Source organism: Hemitrygon akajei, chromosome 4 (assembly GCF_048418815.1).
Source record: "Hemitrygon akajei chromosome 4, sHemAka1.3, whole genome shotgun sequence".
Classification (NCBI taxonomy): domain Eukaryota; kingdom Metazoa; phylum Chordata; class Chondrichthyes; order Myliobatiformes; family Dasyatidae; genus Hemitrygon; species Hemitrygon akajei.
This window is the reverse complement of record NC_133127.1, coordinates 102,109,145-102,131,298: the sequence shown is the minus strand read 5'-3', so window position 1 is coordinate 102,131,298 and position 22,154 is coordinate 102,109,145. Positions and strand designations below refer to the sequence as shown.

The window sequence follows — 22,154 nt, the reverse complement described above, 5'->3', positions numbered from 1 at the left end:
AAGAGAGAGGATTCGGCCAGAAATGATTTAAAAAGAACACTGGCAGGAATGACAGCACAGCAGCAATGGCTGGAATTTCTGGAAGAAATTCAAAAGGCACAAGATATACATTTATCCCAAAGACAAATAGTATTCCGAACAAGATGACACAACCCTGCCTAACAAGGGAATTCAAAGCCAACATAAAAGCCAGAGAGGGCACATAATAGAGCTAAAATTACTGGGAAGTTAGAGGATTGGGAAGCTTTTAAAAACCAACACAAGGTAACTAAAAAAAACTCATTAAGAAGGTAATGATGGAATGTGAAAGCAAGTTACCGATATTATTAAGGAGGATACCAAAAGATTCTTCAGATACATAGAAAACCTACAGCACAATACAGGCCCTTCAGCCCACAATGCTGTATTGAACACGTACTCACTTTAGAAATTACCTAGGGTTACCCATAGTCCTCTATTTTTCTAAGCTCCATGTACCTATCTAGGAGTCTCTTAAAAGACCCTATTGTATCCGCCTCCACCACCATTGCTGGCAGTCCATTCCACACACTCACCACTCTCTGAGTAAAAAACTTACCCCTGACACCTCCTCTGTACCTGCTTCAAAGTACTTTAAAACTGTGCCCTCTCCTGTTAGCCATTTCAGCCCTGGGAAAAAGCCTCTGATTATCCACAAGATCACTGCCTCTCATCATCTATCAGGTCACCTCTCATCCTCCTTCGCTCCAAGGAGAAATGGCTGCGTTCACTCAACCTATTCTCATAAGGCATGTTCCCCAATCCAGGCAACATCCTTGTAAATCTCCTCTGCACCCTTTCTATGGCTTCCACATCCTTCCTGTGGTGAAGAGACCAGAACTGAGCACAGTACTCCAAGTAGGGTCTGACCAGGGTCCTACATTACCTCTCAGCTCTTGAACACAGTTGATAAATGCCAATACACCATATGCCTTCTGAACCACACCGTCAACCTGCGTAGCAGCTTTGAGTGTCCTATGGACTCAGACTCCAGGCTCCCTCTGATCCTCCACACTGCCATGAGTCTTACCATTAGTACTATATTCTGTCATCATATTTGACCTACCAAAATGAACCACCTCACACCTATCCAGACCAAACTCCATCTGCCACTCTTCAGCTGAGCTCCGCATTCCATCGACATCCCACCGCAACCTCCGACAGCCCTCCATAGTATCCACAACACCCCCAACCATCAGCAAATTCACTAACCCATCCCACCAGCTCCCCATCCAGTTCATTCATAAAAACCACGAAGAGTAGGGGTCTCAGAACAGATCCCCAAGGCACACAACCAGTCACCAATCTCCATGCAGAATATGACTCATCTACAACCACACTTTACCTTCTGTGGGCAAGCCAGTTCTGGATCCACAAAGCAATGTCCCCTTGGATCCCATGCCTCCTTACTTTCTCAATAAGCCATGCATGGGATACCTTATCAAATGCCTTGCCGAAATTCATACACACCATATCCACTACTCCACCATCAATGTGTTTAGTCACATCCTCAAAAAACTCAATCAGGCATGTAACAGCATGACCTGCCTTTGACAAAGCCACACTGACTAATCCTAATCGTATTATGCTTCTCCAAATGTTCATAAACCCTGCCTCTCAGGATCCTCTCCATCAACCTACCAACCACTGAAGTGAGACTCACTGGTCTACAATTTCCCGGGCCATCCTTACTCACTTTCCTGAATAAGGGAACATCATCTGCAACCCTCCAATCCTCCTGAATCTCTCCCATCCTCAACGATGATGTAAAGATTACTGCCAGAGGCTCAGCAATCTCCTCCCTTGCCTCCCACAGCAGCCCCAGGTACATCGCATCTGGTCCTGGAGACCCATCCAACTTGATGCTTTCCAAAAGTTTCATAAAGTGTAAAAGAGAGGCGGGAGTGAATATTGAACCACTGGAAAATGATACTGGAGAGATATTAATGCTGGACAAGAAAATGGTGGATGAACCAAATAATTGTTTTGCATCAGTCTTCACTGTGGAAGACACTAGCAATATGGAGGAAGTTCCAGGTGTCAGGGGTCATGAAGTGTGTGAAGTTACCATAACTAGAGAGAAGGTCCTTGGGAAACTGAAAGGTCTGAAGGTGGATAAATCACCTGGACCAAATGGTGTACACCCCAGGGTTCTGAAAGAGGTGGTTGAAAGATCGTGGCGGTATTAGTAAAGATTTTCAAGAATCACTAGATTCTAGAACGTTCCAGAAAACTGGAATTTTTTAAATGTCATTCCACTCTTCAAGAAGAGAGAGAGACAGAAGAAAGGAAACTATAGTTAGTCTGTGGTTGGGAAAATGCTGGAGTCGATTATTAAGGATGAGGTCTCCAGGTTGTGATTATTCGGGCAGTGGGCGATTCAGCCCTCTTGTGCTTCTTGATCTCGTCACTTGAGATTCAGTGTCACGCAACCCTGCCACTTTGATCTGGCCCACGCCTTCATTAACCAGGTGCAACACTTGCTTTTATTGGATCATGCCCCTCCTTACACAAGTCATCGGGTTTGTGTAGGTGTGGCCAAGGTTAATCGGTGTGTGCTTGGGGTTAGTAGGGGTGTGTGTCCCCTTGCACTTTAGGATTAGGTTTGAGGGTAGGAGTGACAGATGTATATGTGGGGTGGGAGAGGCAGGGTTGCGGAGTTTGGTGTGGTGAGCTATGAGGTGCTATGGTGGATAGGGCACTGTAGGGTTAGGGTTAGGTTGTGGAGAGGATGTGTTCCATGGTGGGAGAGTCCAGGACCAGAGCACACAGCCTCAGAGTACAGGGGTATCCTTTTAGAATGAAGGTGTGGAGGAATTTTTTTAGCCAGAAATTGGTGAATCTGTGAAATTCTTTGCCACAGGCAGCTGCGAAAGCCAAGTATGTATATTTAAGGGAGAAGTTGATTGGTTCGTGATTGGTCTGGGCATGAAGGGATACAGAATGCAGGACATTGGGGCTGAGAGGATCAGCCACAACAAAACGGAGGAGAAGAGTCGATGGGTCAAACGGCCTAATTCTGCTCTTATGAAGAATGTAAAAGGGAGTTTGTATAAAGAGGCATGGCAGAAGCTAGCAAGTAATTGGTGTATCCAGTCGAGAAGGGGTTTACGATGGAGCCAGATTAGGGAGGGAAGGATAGCAATAGCAACAAAGGATGGGAATTACGGAGAAGAATACAAGGGCTGAGGGGAAACAGCTGTTACCTCCATGTTATTTTCAGCGACAGACCTAAAAGATAATTGGAGAAAGGATAGCAATTGAAGAGATAAAAGGAGAGCTTCAGATTTATGGGTCATTGGGATCAGTTTGTTGGAAACAAATTTCAACTGCTTGAAAAGAGTAGAAAAGGTGAAGAAATCTTGAAATTGTTTTTCTTAATCAGTACATGGCAAACTAAAGAAGAAAGGAGAATTCCAAATATATCCTCTCTTGAATATCACAGGCAGGAGAGGGTAGAAAAGAACCTAAAGACAAAGAGAGAAGGTAACAATGTAGACTCCCTAGAGGACTGTATAAAATGCAGGAATGAAATGAAAGTCAAAGTTAGAAAAGCAAAGAGGATAGAAAAAAAAATATTGGTAGGTAACATCTACGAAGGTGAACTTTTAATATATTTATATGTAGTATGAATAGAAGGGGGAAAACAAAGGAGGAAATATTTCCTTATAAAAGACTGCAGTAAGAGCCTATGTGCGTAGGCAAAAGAGGTGTATTTCCAAGAGAATGTTTTTCATCTGTATTCACAGAAGCAAGAGATGAAATGAATCTCTAATCCAAGGAGGAACTTTAACTGGAAGTGATAAGTAGAGAATGGATATATAAAAATTAGCTAATATCTTTAGAAGTGAATAAATCTTCAGAATTGCATGTATGCTTCTGAGGCGGCATGGTAGCATAGCGGTTAGCTCAACGCTTTACAGATGCAGTGACCTGGGTTCGATTCCTGCCGCTGCCTGTAAGCGCTTTTCCCCATGGGTTTCCTCTGGGTGCTCCGGTTTCTTCCCACAGTCTAAAGATGTACCAGTTGGTGATTATGAATTGGCTCAGATGAAACTGGGAGGCGTGACTCGAAGGGATGAAAGGGCCTGTTCCACACTGTTTGTCAATAAAACAATGGAGCAGATAGCCCAGAATCTTAGCCTGTGTTGCTTAACCTTATTAAAGGACTTTCACGAGGAAGTAGAAGATTGGATTTGTAAAACTGCAGATGACGCAAAAGTTAGTGGAGTTATGGACAGTGTAAAAGGTTGTCATAGGTTACAAAAGGACATTGACAGGATGCACAACAGATGGCTTTGAAATAGCAGATGGTGTGCAACCCGGAGAAGTGTGAAATGATTCACTTTGGAAGATCAAATTTGAAGGCAGAATACAGGGTTAATGGCATGATTCCGCAGAAACAGAGCAATCTTGGAGTTCACATCCGTAGATCCCTCAAAATTGTCAGTCCTGACGAAGGGTCTCGGCCTGAAACGTCGACAGTGCTTCTCCCTGTAGATGCTGCCTGGCCTGCTGCGTTCCACCAGCATTTTCTGTGTGTTGCTAGAGTGGATAGCCAAAGACTTTTTTCCAGGGTAGAAGCAGCTAATACAAAGAGGCATAATTTTAAGATGATTGGAGTAAAGTCAGAGAGAGGTGAGTGCATGGAAACCCTGCCAGAGGCAAATACATTTGGGTCACTTAAGAAACTCTCAGAAAAGTACATAGATGATAGAAAAGATGACTACAGAGGAGGGAAGGGTTAGATTTATCTTACTTCTATAGATGTACAGTGGAGAATATATTGTCTGGTTGGATTATGGCCAGCTATGAAAACACCAATGCTGTTGAACAGAAAAGCATACAAAAGTGGATACACAGCCCAGTTCATCACAGATAAAGCCCTGCCCATAACTGAGCACATCTACAGTAAGGCAGCTTCCATCATCAAAGATTCCCACTATCCAGGCCATTCTCTCTGCTGCCATCAGGAAGTAGTGTACAGGACCCTCAAGATCCTCACCACCAGGTTCAGCAACAGTCATTATCCATCCAGCTCTTGGACCAGAGGGGCTAACTTCACTCATCCCATCACTGAACTGATATCACAACCTACAGACTCACTTTCAAAAACTTTTCATTTGACGTTCTTGATATTTTTTGCTAATTTATTTATTATTTTTTTCATTTTTAATTTCTTTTTGTATTTGCACATTGATCATTTGCTCGTCCTGTTGGTTCTTCATTGACTCTATCATATTCCTTGTACTTACTGTGAATCGTCACCTGAAGATGAATCTCAGGGTTGCCAGCAGGTTTACTAGAGCTGTTGAGAGGGGTTTAAACTAACATGTCAGGGGAATGGAAACCAGTATGATAGAGCTGAGGATGAACCAGCAGGTTTACAAGTGCATGATGAGTGCAACATGAACATAAGGACGGACAAGCAAATGACTGGGTACAAATGCAAAGAGTTAAATTGTGCCACAGAGGCAAAATTCAAAAGGGTGAAGAATGCAGGACTGAGCGTGCTGTATTTAAATGCATGTAGCATTTGGAATAAGGTGGATGAACTTGTGGCGCAATTAGTAATTGGTTGGTATGACGTTGTCACATTGCTGAGTCATGACCGAAAAAGGCGGCCATAGTTGGGAGCTTAACATCAAAGGATATACTTTGCATTGAAAGGACAGGCAAGAAGACATAGGTGGTGGTGTGGCTCTGTTGGTAAGAGATGGAATTACATCTTTGGAAAGAGATGACAGAGTCAGAGAATGTTGAATCTTTGTGGGTGGAATTAAGAAACTGTAAGGGTAAAAAATAAAACATTATGGGAATTATATAAAGGCCTCCAAATATTAGCCAAGATGTGGAGCTGAGATTGCAAAGGGAGCTGGAAAAGGCTTGTAGTAAGGGTAAAGCCTATCTTAGATTGGGTGTTGTATAACAACCCAGATCTTATTAGGGAGCTCAATGTAAAGGAACCTTTAGGAGGCAGTGATCATATATTTGAATTCATACTGCAATTTGAGAGGGAGAAGCACAAGTCACATGTATCAGTATTGCAATGAAATAAAGGGAATTACAGAGGCATAAGGGAGGAACCTGCGCAGATGGATTGGAGGAGGATATTGACAGGGATGACCACAGAGCAGAGATGGCTGAAGTTTCTGGGAATAGTTCACAAGGCACAGGATAGATATGTCCCCCAGAAGTAGTTGTTCTCAAATGGCAGGGGTAGGCAACTGTGGCTGACAAGGGAAGTTAAGGACTGCACAAAAGCCAAGGAAAGGGTATGTAAGGTAGCAAAAGTGAGTGGGAAGTTGGATGATTGGGACTTTTAAAAAAAAAAATCCAACCAAACACAATTAAAGAAGCTATAAGGGAAAAGATTAAATATGGGGGGAGACTAGCCAATAATATAAAGCAGGATACCAAAAGTTTTTCAGTTATATAAAGAGTAAAAGGGAGGTGAGAGTTGATATTGGACCACTGGAAAATGATATTAGTGAGGTAGTAATGAGGGACAAAGAAATAGCAGATAAATATAATGGGTACATTGCATCAGTCTTCACTGCGGGAGACACTAGTAGTGTGCCAGAGGTCCATGAGTGTCAGGGAGCAGGAGTGAGTGCCATTGCTATTACAAAGGAAAATCTGCTAGGCAACTGTAAGGTCTTAAGGTGGATAAGTCACCTGAACCAGATGGACTACATGCCAGAGTCCTGAGAGAGGTTGCTGAAGAGATAATGGATGCATTGGTCATGATCTTTCAAGAAGAATCACTTGATTCTGGCATGATCCAGGAGGACTGGAAGATTGCAAATGCCATTCCACTCTTTAAGGAGGGGAGAAGGCAAAAGAAAGGAAATTATAGGCCAGTTAGCCTAATCTCAGGAAAGTGTTAGAGTTCATCTTTAAGGATTAGATACTTGGAGACTAATGATAAAATAAGTCAAAGTCAGCATTGTTTCTGTAGAGGGAAATCTTGTCTGACAAATCTGTTGGAGTTCTTTGAGGAAGTAACAAGCAGGGTGGACGAAGGAGAGGCAGTGGATGTCATTTACTTGGATTTCCAAGAGTTTGGTAAGGTGCCACACACAAGACTGCTTAACAAGATCAAATCCAGGAAAGGTACTGGCATGGATAGAGGAATGACTGACAGGCAAGAGGCAGTGAGTGGGAGTAAAAGGGGCCTTTCTTGGTTGGTTGTCGGTGACTAGTGGTGTTCCTTAAGGGTCAGTATTGGGACTGCTACTTTTCACACTGTGTTAATGATTTGAATAATGGAATTGTGGCAAAGTTTGCGGATGATATGAAGATAGGCGTAGGGGTATGTAATGCTGAGGAAGCAATGCAATTGCAGCAGGACTTAGATAAAGTGGAAGAATCAGCAAAAAAAGGCAGATGGAATTAGTGTTGGAAAATGTATGATAATGCATTCTGGTAAAAGGAACAATAGCATGGACCATTATCTAAATGGGGAGAAGGTTCAAACATCAGAGGTGCAGAAGGACATAGGAGCCCTCATGCAGGACTCCCAGAAGGTTAATTTACAGTCTGAGTCTATGGTAAAGAAGGAAAATGCAATGTTGGCATTTATTTCAAGAGGAATAGTGTAGGAGTGTTGGCAAAAATCGACACGAGTGTAATTACTTCTAATATACGCTTTATTTTCCCGCAAGCCAATGGTGACATCCTGTATATATATCAGAAAAAAAAACGACTCCCCAAAACGTAATAATGTACAATGTAACATGCAACATACACGGCAAACTTAACCCCTAAGTTGGAGACGGAGTTAAGATGGTGCTAAACAGCAACTCCTTTGCTTAAATCTTCGGAAACAGCTCTATTTCCATCTTTAGTATCTTTATTTTTCCCTTTCAGGGTTCTTTTGAAGACCCTGACCTGGAGTTACACGCAGACTTCGGTTCTTTGCGGGAATGGGACCCATTCTTGGGGTTTCAGGACTGGCCATTGTTGTTCGGCCTGAGAGTCCAACTCGTATTTGAAAGCCTAAGATCTCGGGGCTCTGGAGGCAGGTGGATCAAGGGTCAGTGCCACGGCAGGAGAGGCCGGAAAATCTTTTGCTGTGGGTCTGAAGACCCAAGATCTTTGCGATCTTCGGGCACAGAGCTTGTCAAAAGCAACAAAACGGACTTTGTAACATCATAAACCAGTGGGTTGTTGTAATATCCCCTGCTCGCTGTGAAAATGGGGGATACCTCCCTCTCCCTTATTAGGGAGAGAGAGAACCTGTGGTTTGTTGAATGGCAGATGAAATGCGATAGTCTTTGGTGTAACTGCAAGGTCTGTGTCTTTGCTATTGCCTAGCTCACACTTGTGCTCAGTAGCGAGTGCGCTTTTTTTCCTGGGGGGAAGAGGGGGATCATTGCTTGCTGCCATTTACGTGTGTGAGTGGGGAGTGGGGGGGGGGAGAAACTTTGGGGTTCTTACGGTTAACTGTCATTCATTCTTTGGGGCACTTCTCTGTTTTCGTGGATGTTTGCGAAGAAAAAGCATTTTAGGATGAATATTGTATACATTTCTCTGACATTAAATTAGGCCTTTGAACCGTCTGGGAGAATTCTGCCTTATGAAATTAAGGAGTCCCAGCAATAGAATATGAAGCAACGTTGCCAACGTAACCTTTTTGGGCCCCATATCTTGAAAGGGTGTGTTGTCATTGGAGGTAGTCTGGAGGAGGTTCACAAGGATGATTCTGGGAATGAAGGGGTTAACATATGAGAAACGTTTGGCAACTTTAAGCCTGTACTCACTGGAATTTAGAAGAATGCAGGGAAGGGGATCTCACTGAAACCTACCAAATGTTGAAAGGACTAGATAGGCTAAATGTGGAAAGGGTGTTTCCTATGGTGGGAGTGTCCAGAACTAGAGGGCACAGCCTCAAAATTGAGGAGCGACCTTTTAGAACAGAGGTAAGGAGGAATTCTTTTTACCCAGAGAGTAGCGAATCTGTGGAATGTTTTGCCACAGACTGCAGTGGAAGCCAAGTCCATGTGTATATTAAGGCAGAAGTTGATTGTTTTCTGATTGGTTAGAACATCAAAGGATATGGTGAGAAGGCATGTGTATGGGGTTAAAACACAAAAATACAACTGCAGATGCTGTGGATCAAAGAATACGTACATAATGCCGGAAGAACTCAGCAGGTCAGGCAGCATCCGTGAGAAAAGAGTAGCCAACGTTTCAGGCCAAGACCCTTCATCAGGAATGGGGGGGAAGAGAGGGCCGAAGCCCAGTAATAGAGATAGGGGAGGGGGTAGGCCTGAAGCAGCGTGGATCTACCTCAAATCAGTTCTAGGTCTCCCACTCTTACTCTTATCAATTTTAATGATCATAGAACCATTTATGAGGCAACATCTTAACTTATCAAACGTTCTCCGTTTACTTTTGGTGTCTAAAGATCTCAAAAAATATTGAAATGACACAGAGCTGCCAAGGCTTCTTGACTTCAGGTGACTAAAACTACGGAAATTAAAAATATCACCTTTACATTATGTTTGATGCAAGATTTGTTTCTCTTTGGCTGCAAGTTTAGTTACCTTTATGGTGGATCGCTGGTTAGGATCTTCTCTTGAAAACAGTCGACCCACACCGATAGACGGTAACTGTGTCTGGAACACAGATATGCGCCCTCCTGTAGGAGACATAAGTTTAAATGCAGCCTGCAGAGCTGGTCCCAGTGCACTATGGGTCTCTCTTGTGCTAGTGAATATCGTGGGTAGCACTTTCAGTAAATCTTTAACAAGCTGCAAAAGAAAAATGAAAAGTACATTTCAGACTTCTCAGAATAAGCAAACCTATTAACACAAATCTTTCACAAAAATCTACAATTATTTCCCTCAGTAACACAGAATATGACAATTGCCTAAACAAGTTGCTTGTCATCACACCAGCAACTCTGTATGCTTTCCAGAAAAGGAGATTTTCATTGAAATGCAAATATCACATTTCATGCTGACAATAATGATGAGGTAAAGAGGTAAACTGGACATCAATGCACTCATGTTAAATCTTTAAGTTTCTGCTTGGCTTGCATTGCTTCTCCACAGAGACTTGGCTCACTAAATTCCCTATATGGAATTTCTTGTTACTCAATAAGCATGTCAAAAGAAGCTAGGGCAAATTCATTCAAGTAGGGATAAAGCAATTGATTTCATAAATATTAATTTGTCAAGAAAATCCTGTAACACAGAAAATTCAAGAGTCCCATTGCTCCAGACTTTAATAGAAACATAGAAATAGCTGGAGATGTTTAAAAAAAATTTTTGTCATTTGATCTCAGCTTCTTTTCCCTTGTTTTGCACAATGCACATGACTTTACAATGAACTAAATTACATGCATCTTCCATTCTGATGGAAGGGAACGTTAAGTTGCTCTCACCACAGATGTCTTCTGATCTGTTGAATGTCTACAATATTTTGTTTCTATTTCAGATAACTACAGGTTTTTGATTCTAAGTTAGACACTTCCCGGTTTTGACTGTGTACATCGCACTTAAGGATTCCCAGATTTGCTTGGTTAAAAATCCATCTTTGTTACTTGGTCTATTCACACATGTTGTAAATTGTCTACAGTGGGCAAAACACAACAGAGGATTACTAATACCTTGAGATTTTTGCCTAAAAGCCACCGTACATGTGGGCAGCTGCAAGTTCTGCTCTTAAGGTAATTATCTTATAAGCTCTGTCATGAACAAAATATGCTCACACTGCTTTACACACCTAAATGCATCAGAATCACTCTGCTTGTTATGTTATTTGAGAGGTGCTGGAAGACAAGCAAAAGGTTTTGGGTACACAAAATGATGCTCACAACAAGATGCAAAATAGGGCAACATATTTATGTATCCAGTAATGCAGCTGCCTCCTGAGGTAATTACACACATGGGAAATAAAAGCTGATTTTCTTCATGCTTGTTTTTTTACTCCTTTACTAGATGATCTTTTTTCCCTACATTTTAAAACCTAAAACTGTTAGCTCCTCCTTTCAGTGTTTTGACAGGTTTTACCCCAGGACTTGTATCAGAGAGGAAAATGTCTGAAACAACATTAAAAAAGTACGTATAAAGGTGTTTACGCACCCAAAATCCCCACAGGGCATTTGTGTGAACCAGGTTTTGTTTATAAGTAATGGGCATATTTTCTTTCCTACAGACTCAAGATTGATAGAAATGATTTAAGGACTCCCTTGATAGGCCGCCTAGTTTATGAGACAATAACTGAACTGTGCAAAGCAAGAACACCGATTTCAGTTACTGACAATGCACGTTCAATACCTTTGTCTGGAAATGGGAAGACACACAGAATAATTTTCAGCCTCTAAACAGATAAAGAATTAACACGAGGAAATCTGCAGATGCTGGAAATTCAAACAACACACACAAATTTCTGGTAGAACACAGCAGGCCAGGCAGCATCGATAGGGAGAAGCGCTGTCGACGTTTCGGGCCGGTTTGTCACATATACATACAGTGAAATGCATCATTTGCATCAAAACATCAAGGACACACGTGTTGCCACACTTACAGCACCAACAGAAAATGCCCACAACTCACTAACCCAAACATTTATTAGCAAGGAATGTGGGAGGAAACCGGAGCACCTGGTGGAAACCCACACAGTCAAAGGGAGAATGTACAAAGTCCTCCAGACTGTGGTGGGAAATAATCTTACTGCCAGCGATGTAAAGGATTGCACTAACCACTACACCACCATGCCACCCCATAATACCAAAGTTGCTGTATATATTGCTAGATTGTTAGCTTTTTAGAGACGTGGACCTAACAACCCAATGTTTGTATGCGATTTCGAAGGTGCCAAGAAATGCAAACTAAAAGATCAATTCATGCACATTTAAAAAAAAAATATCAAGGATTTTATATACAAATTCCATTTTAGGTGATAACACTAACAATCAGTTATGGACAGAATAATACATCACAGAATATGGCTCAACACATCATTGCTGATCAAAATTGCCATCTTAATCTTGTCCCATTTGTCCATATTGACTTATCTGAGTGACCCACCACCCAGGACATGCTCTCCTCTCATTGCTACCATCAAGGTTGTGGTACAGGAGCATGAAGACTCATACTCAACATTTCGGGTACAGCTCTTCCCCTCCGCCATTAGATTTCTGAAAGAACCCATGAACATTACCTCAGTAGTTTTTCCCTCTCTTTTTAGACTACTTATTTAATTTCATTTCTCTTTTTTATACATACTTCTTATTGTAATTTATAGTTTTCATCATTTATTGCAATGTACTGCTGCTCTAAAACAACAAATTTCATGATATATGCCGATGATAGTAAACCTGATTCTGAGATTGATTTTAGAATGCTGTTATTATACCTGCCTAAATCACTGTAATAAATACTACAGATACTCATGTCTAAGCTTGGAGAATTACAAGCAGTCAACTAACGTTACCCCTCATTTTGAATATGCATTTTTGAGCAAGCTGCATATGAATAGCAATAATTCAGAAAATAAATATGAGTGTCATGCATACATCAAATTATTTAATAAAATGGCATTGATTTTATTGTATAATTGACATAATTATGTTTTTTTTAATGTAGGAAAGGGAAAATATCAAATGGGCAGCTCTACAGCAAAACAGAACACTTTAAACTAATAGCAGAATGCTGCAGACAGCAACAAACATGAGTGGCAACTTAAGTCAATAGAGGCATCCTGACAGCCACTCCTGGGCTGCATGCATACGAGACACACTGGTTTTCAGAGATGTTAATGCTACAAAACTAGCAACTGAGATGCAGGGCCATGTGGAAATTTAAAGGGATAAAAATTTAAAATCCAAACTTAAAGTTCATAAAGTTTGCACACAATTTTAACAGTATCTCTATTTTCTAAACTGTATTCAAATACATTCCTTTGGGTAGGAATCTTGAAAGCAGAGGTAGTTGAGAATGGTATTCTCATAATGTACACCTATAATGTGATCCAGAAGGAATGAAGTGGTTCCTCAATACTCAAGCAGCCAACAAGATATATATATATAAAAATAAATTGTCTCTCATCAACTCTCCCATGAATGCAAACTTACATTCACTGCTGATTAGTATGACACTCACATTGCCTTGATACAGAAAGAATTACTAACTACTGTCTCAGCTGAATATTTCTCCCTCACATTCCAGCAGACACAAATTTAAATATGCTCTATAACTTCCTTCATGTTTTGCCAAATGCAATTATCAGTTGCAATTTTATAAGTTAACGGTGAGGCTACATTTGGAACACACATAGCACACAGGCCCACCAGTGTGTGGACAGGCCTTGGTGGTTGTAAACCAGATCTCCAGCTATGGGTCAACAGCCCCATTGCCTTGTGGGCAGCCTTGGGAGAGATGAAGATTATGGGAGTAAAACCAGACAGCAAATCTGGAGTGGAGTACCTGAGGTGGCTGGACATCATTGAACATCCTCCTGGCAGCTCCTGTAGCCATGCTGCTGCCAAACGTATTGACTACACTGATGAGGTTGAGAGGACGAGAGGTTTGTCTGCTTTTGCAACATTTCTATCCATGTACCTGCTCCAGTACCTTTTAAATGCTGTTCACGAATCTGCCTCAACCATTCTTTCTGGCAACTAATTCCATATATGTATCATTATCTGGGTGAAAAGGCTTGCTCTTACTTTCTATTCAATCTCTGCCCTTCAGTTCTTGATTCACTGCCCTTGGGTAAGGAGCCTGTCACTAGCTCTTTCTATGCTGCTCATATACACATCTGTAAGATCACCCCTCAATCAGTTCCAACCACCTCAACCTCTCTCTATAACCCAGACCCTCAAGTTCCATCAACATCACCTAAATGACATCTTTGCTATCTGCAAAGCAACCACAATATTGTAAAAGCAGCCTCACCAATGTCTTGTACATCTGCAACATAACATCTCTCTTCTACATTCAAAACCCTGAATGAAGAAGGCCAACTGCTAAGACCCTCCTTTGCTAACCTGTCTATCTGTGGCATCACCTTCAGGAAACCTTGAACCTGCATATCTAGATCCCTCTGTTCTACAAAGCTCCCCAGGGCCAACAGTTCACTGTGAATGTCATACCCTGATCTGCCTTCCCAAAATTCAATACCTTGCAGTTACTTGAAATAAATTCTATTTGTCCCACCTTGGCACACTTACCCAGCTGATCAAGTACCCTGTGTAAATGCTGATAACCATCATTGTTGTTAGTGATACTACCTAGTTTAGTGTCATCAGCAAACGGATGTCTTTTTATCCAAATCATTGACTGAACACCTAGCACCAACACACCACTGTCAATTGGAATCACTTTCAGGAACTCTACAACTCATATCCTCAGTATTATTTATTTACATATCTTTTTTTTATTTGCACAGTATGTCTTCCTTTTACGTTGCTTATTTGCCAATCTTTGTGTAGTTTTTCATTGATTCTATTGTATTTCTCTGTTCCACTGAATCCCTGCAAGAAAGTGAATCCCTGAACTTTGAATTAGCTCATTCTCCCTGGATCCCATGTGATCTAGCTTTCCTTAGGAGCCTACCATGCTGAACCTTACTGAATTTCATATAGACAACGTCTACTGACCTGCCATTATCAACCTTCTAGTTATTCTTCAAAATAATCAAATTTATGAGACACATCACCTACACTCAAAGCCTTGCTGACTCTCTCTAATCAATTCCTGTCATTCCAAATGCTTATATATCTTATCCCTGAGAATTCCCTCGAGTATTACCTACCACAGTTGTTAGGCTACTGGTCTACAGTTCCCAGGATTTTCTCTGCAGTCCTTCTTAGATAAAGGCAGAACATTTTGCTAGCCTCCTGTCTTCCAGCACTTATCTCTCAAACACAAGAAAATCTGCAGATGCTAGAAATCCAAAGCAGCACACACAAAATGCTGGCGGAACTCAGCAAGTCAGGCAGCATCTATGGAAAAGAGTCAACAGTCAATGTTCCAGGCCTAGACCTGATGAAGAGTCGACCCATTACTCTTTTCCATAGCTGCTGCCTGGCCTTTTATGCATGCATCTCAGCCAGGCCTTCCCCAATTTCTTCTCTAGCTTCATACTGTGTTCTTGGATATACCTGATCAGCTCCTGGGGATTTATCTGTCTTCATATTATTTACATAGTGATACAGTGTGGAATAGGCCTTTCTGGCCCCTCAAGCCATGCAGCCCAGCAATCCCCACATTTAAACCTAGCCTGGTCATGAGACAATTTACAATGACCAATTAACCTACTAACTGATACGTCCTTGGATAGTGGGAGGAAACCGGAGCACCCAGTCGATCATGGGGAGAACATACAAACTCCTTGTAGGCAGCAGCAGGAAAGACATCCAGTAACACTTTTGCTCTAAAGCAGACATCCCTGTTCTATTTTGTAACTCCAGAAACATGGGATCCAGGAGCTGAGTTTTACTTTAGTGAGCTGTGTGGTGGCATAATGATATATGCCATTCACATACTTTTACATTTAACCTGTGATGAACTATGTAAACAACAAAGAATGCAGAATCAAACAGTATATTTACAATATCACTCAAATATTACTGAAATATTAAATACACAACTATCCCCATCTGCAAGAAATCCCCATTAACCACCTCAAGTTCAGATGCCTTCATGTTGTTAAGCCTACATAATGTCAGGAATTGAAAATCAGAACAGACAGACAGACATACTTTATTGACCCCAAGGGAAATTGGGTTTCGTTACAGCCGCACCACCAAGAATAGTGAAGAAATATAGCAATATAAAACCATAAATAATTAAATAATAGTAAGTTAATCATGCCAAGTGGAAAAAATAAGTCCATGACCAGCTTATTGGCTCAGGTTGTCTGACACTCCAAGGGAGGAGTTGTAAAGTTTGTCTCTGGCTGAATGTACTCCTGTGCCTAACCAGTACATTATGGAGTGGATGGGAGTCATTGTCCAAGATGGCATGCAACTTGGACAGCATCCTCTTTTCAGACACCACTGTCAGTGAGTCCAGTTCCACCCCCCACATCACTGGCCTTACGAATGAGTTTGTTGATTTTGTTGGTGTCTGCTACCCTCAGCCTGCTGCCCCAGCACACAACAGCAAACATGATAGCACTGGCCACCACAGACTCGTAGAACAATCAGAATCAGGTTTATTATCACCGGCATGTGACGTGAAATTTGTTAACTTAGCAGCAGCAGTTCAATGCAATACATAATCTAGCAGAGAGAAAAATAATAATAATAATCAATAGACAAGTAAATCAATTACATATATTGAATAGATTTAAAAGACATGCAAAAACAGAAATACTGTATATTAAAAAAAAGTGAGGTAGTGTCCAAAGATTTAATGTCTATTTAGGAATTGGATGGCAGGGGGGAGGAAGCTGTTCCTGAATCGCTGAGTATCTGCCTTTAGCCTTCTGTACCTCCTACCTGATGGTAACAGTGAGAAAAGAGCATGCCCTGGGTGCTGGAGGCCCTTAATAATGGACACTGCATTTCTGAGACATACAAACTCCTTATAGTTGAGCATAGTGGGGCTAAAGTTATGAGTTGTGTATATTTCAATGCAAGTAGTATTGTAGGAAAGCTTGATAAGCGAAGGGCATGCATCAGCATGTAGAATTATGACACTGTAGTTTTTCATAGAACAATATGGCCCTTCAGCCCACAACATTGTGCTGGCCCTTAAACCCTGCCTCCCATATAACCCAAATGAAATTCATCCATATACCTGTCTAGTAGTCTCTTAAATTTCACTAGTGTATCTGCCTCCACCACTGACTCAGGCAGTGCATTCCACGCACCAATCACTCACTGAGTAAAAAACCTTCCTCTAATAACCCCCTTGAACTTTCCACCCCTTACCTTAAAACCATGTCCTCTTGTATTAAGCAGTGGTGTCCTGGGGAAGAGGCGCTGGCTGTCCACTCTATCTATTCCTCTTATTATCTTGTATACCTTTATCAGAGAGTAAAGCCCTAGCTCCCTTAATCTCTGATCATAATCCATACTCTCTAAACCAGGCAGCATCCTGGTAAATCTCCTCTGTACCCTTTCCAATGCTTCCACATCCTTCCTATAGTAAAGCGACCAGAACTGGACACAGTACTCCAAGTGCGGCCTAACTAGAGTTTTATAGAGCTGCATCATTACCCCGCGACTCTTAAACTCTATCCCTCGACTTATAAAAGCTAACACTCCATAAGCTTTCTTAACTACCCCTATCTACCTGTGAGGCAACTTTCAGGGATCTGTGGACATGTACCCCCAGATCCCTCTGCTCCTCCACACTACCAAGTATCCTGCCATTTACTTTGTACTCTGCCTTGGAGTTTGTCCTTCCAAAGTGTACCACCTCACACTTCTCTGGGTTGAACTCCATCTGCCACTTCTCAGCCCATTTCTGCATCCTATCAATGTCTCCCTGCAATCTTCAACAATCCTCTACACTATCCACACCACTACCAACTTTTGTGTCGTCTGCAAACTTGCCAACCCACCTTCTACCCCCACGTCCAGGTCATTAATAAAATCACAAGAAGTAGAGGTCTCAGAACTGATCCTTGTGGGACACCACTAGTCACAACCCTCCAATCTGAATGTACTCCCTCCACCACGACCCTCTGCTTTCTGCAGGCAAGCCAATTCTGAATCCACCTGGCCAAACTTCCCTGGATCCCATGCCTTCTGACTTTCTGAATAAGCCTACCGTGTGGTACCTTGTCAAATGCCTTACTAAATTCCATGTAGATCACATCCACTGCACTACCCTCGTCTATAAGCCTGGTCACCTCCTCAAAGAACTCTATCAGGCTTGTTAGGCACAATCTGCCCTTCACAAAGCCATGCTGACTGTCCTTGATCAGACCATGATTCTCGAAGTGCCCATAGATTCTATCTCTAAGAATCTTTTCCAACAGCTTTCCCACCACAGATGTTAAGGCTCACTGGTCTATAATTACCCGGACTACCCCTACTAACATTTTTGAATAAGGGGACAACATTTGCCTCCCTCCAATCCTCCGGTACCATTCCCATGGACAACGAGGACATAAAGATCCTAGCCAAAGGCTCAGCAATCTCCAAATGTACATAAATTCTGCCTCTCAGGATCTTCTCCATCAACTTACCAACCACTGAGGTAAGATTCACTGGTCTATAATTTCCTGGGCTATCTCTACACCCTTTCTTGAATAAACGAACAACATCTGCAACCTTCCAATCCTCCGGAACCTCTCCCATCCCCATTGATGATGCAAAGATCACCACCAGAGGCTCAGCAATCTCCTTCCTCGCCTCCAATAGTAACCTGGGGTACATCTCATCCAGTCCCGGCGACTTACCCAACTTGATCTTTCTAAAAGCTCCAGCACATCCTCTTTCTTAATATCTACATGCTCAAGCTTTTCAGTCTGCTGCAGGTCATCACTGCAATCACCAAGATCCTTTTCCATAGTGAATATTGAAGTAAAGTATTCATTAAGTACCTCTGCTATTTCCTCTTGTTCCATACACACTTTCCCACTGCCACACCTGATAGGTCCTATTCTTTCACGTCCTATCCTCTTGCTCTTCATATACTTGTAGAATGCCTTGGGGTTTTCCTTAATTCTGCCCGCCATGGCCTTCTCATGGCCCCTTCTGGCTCTCCTAATTTCCCTCTTAAGCTCCTTCTTATTAACCTTATAATCCTCTAGATCTCTAACATTACCCAGCTCTCTGAACCTTTTGTAAGCTTTTCTTTTCTTCTTGACTAGATTTATTACAGCCTTTGTACAACACGGTTCCTGTACCCTACCGTAACTTCCCTGTCTCATTGGAACGTACCTATGCAGAACTCCACACAAATATCCCCTGAACATTTGCCACATTTCTTCCATACTTTTCCCTGAGAATATCTGTTTCCAATTTAAGCTTCCAATTTCCTGCCTGATAACCTCATAATTCCCCTTACTCCAATTAAACACTTTTCTAACTTGTCTGTTCCTATCTCTCTCCAATGCTATTGTAAAGGAGATAGAATTATGATCACTATCTCCAAAATGCTCTCCCACAGAGATCTGTCACCTGACCAGGTTCATTTCCCAATACCAAATCAAGTACAGCCTCTCCTCTTGTCGGCTTATCTGCACACTGTGTCAGGAAACCTTCTTGAACACACCTAACAAACTCCACCCCATCTAAACCCATTGCTCTAGGGAGATGACGATCAATATTTGGGAAATTAAAATCTCCTATCACAACAACTCTGTTATTATTACACCTTTCCAGGATCTGTTTCCCTATCTGCTCCTCGATTTCACTGTTACTATTGGGCAGCCTATAAAAAACACCCGGTGAGTTATTGACCCCTTCCTGTTCCTAACCTCCACCCACAGAGACTCCGTAGACAATCCCTCCATGGCATCCACCTTTTCTGCAGCCGTGACACTATCTCTGATCAACAGTGTTACGCTCCCACCTCTTTTGCCTCCCTCTGTCCTTTCTGAAACATCTAAAACCTGGCACTTGAAGTAACCATTCCTGTCCCTGAGCCATCCAAGTCTCTGTAATGGCTACCACATCATAGCTCCAAGTACTGATTGTTACACCTGTGCCCAACTCTGAGGGGCCGAGGGGTGCAGAGTGGCCCCCTCCTTTTTGAGAATCGCAGGATCACTATTGATTTGGGTCAGGAGACCCAGGAAATGAGAGAGAGACATGCAGAATCCACAAAGGGGTTTGAAATGTCCTGGCCCTCAGCGATACAAAGCAACGGGAAGCGGCCATTGTCTCTTGGAGACGGAATTGTGTATTGAGTACTGTGCTTCGTGGAAGCCCTCAGGCAACGTGGGCTGGTTGGGGGATGGCATCATTCCACCCTGATTGACATCTGAGACCCCGTGAGTGGGGATAAAAGAGGGTCTGGGGAACGGCCCCTTCAGATGCACCAGAAGAAACGCTAGAAATCATGTAACAGCGTAATAGCGAAAGCCGGTGGAAAGCCCACGTGCATCCTTTTCCATTTGCCTCGGAATTGGTGGGCATTACCACGGAAGAACGGCTTTAGCTAACACAAAGGAGAAATCAGCCCCAACGACTCTCGAAGGATTGACATCATAAAAGGAATGGGCAAGTTTTAAACTCTCTCTCTTGACTCCAACCAAAGGCTGCAGCCTGCAGCTTGAATGAACTTGAGTGACTTTTATATTTCCATCGGACAATACATTATCCCCTAGACAACGATAGAGCTATTTCTTATTGATTATTATTATACCCGTGCTTTTAGATTTAGTATTGATGACATATATTATCTGTATGTTTGCATCGATATTATTTTTGTGTATTTTTATCAATAAATACTGTTAAAAATAGTACCATCAGACTTCAACGGACCTCTCTATCTTTGCTGGTAAGTGACCCAGTAACGGGGTACGTAACAAGATCCACACTCTAAGCTCATCCACTTTGTTCACAACACTCCTTGCGTTAAAATAGACACATCTCAAACCTCCGGTCTGAGCACATCACTTCTCTAACACCTGCCTATCCTCCCTCTCACACTGTCTACAAGCTTTCTCTATTTGTGAGCTAACCTCACAAGTTCAGTTCCCACCCTCCAACAATTCTCCCCAGTAGCCTTAGCAAAAATCCCCTCCAGGATATTGGTTCCCCTGAGATTCAAGTGCAACCCATCCTTTTTGTACAGGTCACACCTGCCCCAAAAGAGGTCCCAATGATCCAGAAATCTGAATCTCTGCCCCCTGCTCCAATCCCTCAGCCACACATTTATCCTCCACCTCATCCTATTCCTAGTCTCACTGTCGCATGGCACAGGCAGTAATCCCGAGATTACTACCTTTGTGGTCCTGCTTCTCAACTTCATTCCTAACTCCCTGTAGTCTTTTTTCAGGACCTCTTCCCTTTTCATACCCATGTCATTGGTACCAATATGTACCACAACCTCTGGTTGTTTTCCCTCCCACTGCAGATATCTTGGACGCGATCTGAAACATCCCGGACCCTGGCAAATTACCATCTGAGTTTCTTTCCACAGAATCGCCTTTCTGACCCCCTAACTATAGATTCCCCAATCACTACTATCTTCCACTTCCTTTTCTTACCCTTCTGAGCCACAGGGCCAGACTCCAAAAAATTCATGAATTTCTCACCACAAAATTCAGCATCAGAAGTTTGCAAAGGAACATCTATACAATCCTGATGCATTTTGGAAACAAGTCCTGTGGACTGATGAAGTTAAAATAGAATTTTTTGGCCGCAATGAGCAAAGGTATGTTTGGAGAAAAACGGGTGCAGAATTTCATGAAAAGAACACCTCTCCAACTGTTAAACAAGGGAGTGGATCGATCATGCTTTGGGCTTGTGTTGCAGCCAGTGGCACAGGATCATTTCACTGGTAGAGGGAAGAATGAATTCAATTAAATACCAGCAAATTCTGGAAACAAACATCACACAGTCTGTAAAAAAGCTGAAGATGAAAAGAGGATGGCTTCTACAGCAGGATAATGATCCTAAACACACCTCAAAATCCACAATGGACTACCTCAAGAGGCGCAAGCTGAAGGTTTTGCCATGGCCCTCACAGTCCCCCAACCTAAACATCATCGAAAATCTGTGGATAGACCTCAAAAGATCAGTGCATGCAAGGCAGCCCAAGATCTCACAGAACTAGAAGCGTTTTGCAAGGAAGAATGGGCGAAAATCCCCCAAACAACAATTGTAAGACTCTTAGCTGGCTACAGAAGGCGTTTACAAGCTGTGATACTAATGGCTGTTATAGCTGCAAGAGGCAGTTCAACTAAGTACTGAGCAAAGGGGGATGAATACTTTTGAAGTGCTATTTTTGAATTTTAAGTTTTTCATGCATTAAAAAAAAATTCTTTTTGCACTCAACTGAGAAAAAAAGGAGCATGTGATTCACAAATAAAAGTTCTCAGTTAAATTGATCAAAATCCTGGTTGTACTACTCACTTATGTAAGCAAAGAGTTAGAGACCGAATACTTTTTCAAGGAACTGTACAGTGGATATGGAGAGGATGTCTCCTATGGTTGGAGAATCTAGCACCAGAGGACACAGCCTCAGAATAGAAAGTTGTTATTTTAGAAC

The 22,154-nt window shown here is 42.2% G+C and overlaps 1 protein-coding gene across 5 annotated transcripts in view; it reads right to left on the bottom strand.

Moving 5' to 3' along the window:
* LOC140726568 (protein transport protein Sec24B-like) overlaps positions 1–22,154 on the bottom strand; it is a 182,927-nt gene that overhangs the window by 55,091 nt on the left and 105,682 nt on the right. For all 5 annotated transcript variants that reach the window (XM_073043125.1, XM_073043124.1, XM_073043127.1 and 2 more), the window contains one exon: positions 9,570–9,776. In XM_073043125.1, the coding sequence (XP_072899226.1) occupies positions 9,570–9,776 (207 nt within the window). The remainder of the gene's footprint in view (positions 1–9,569; positions 9,777–22,154) is intronic.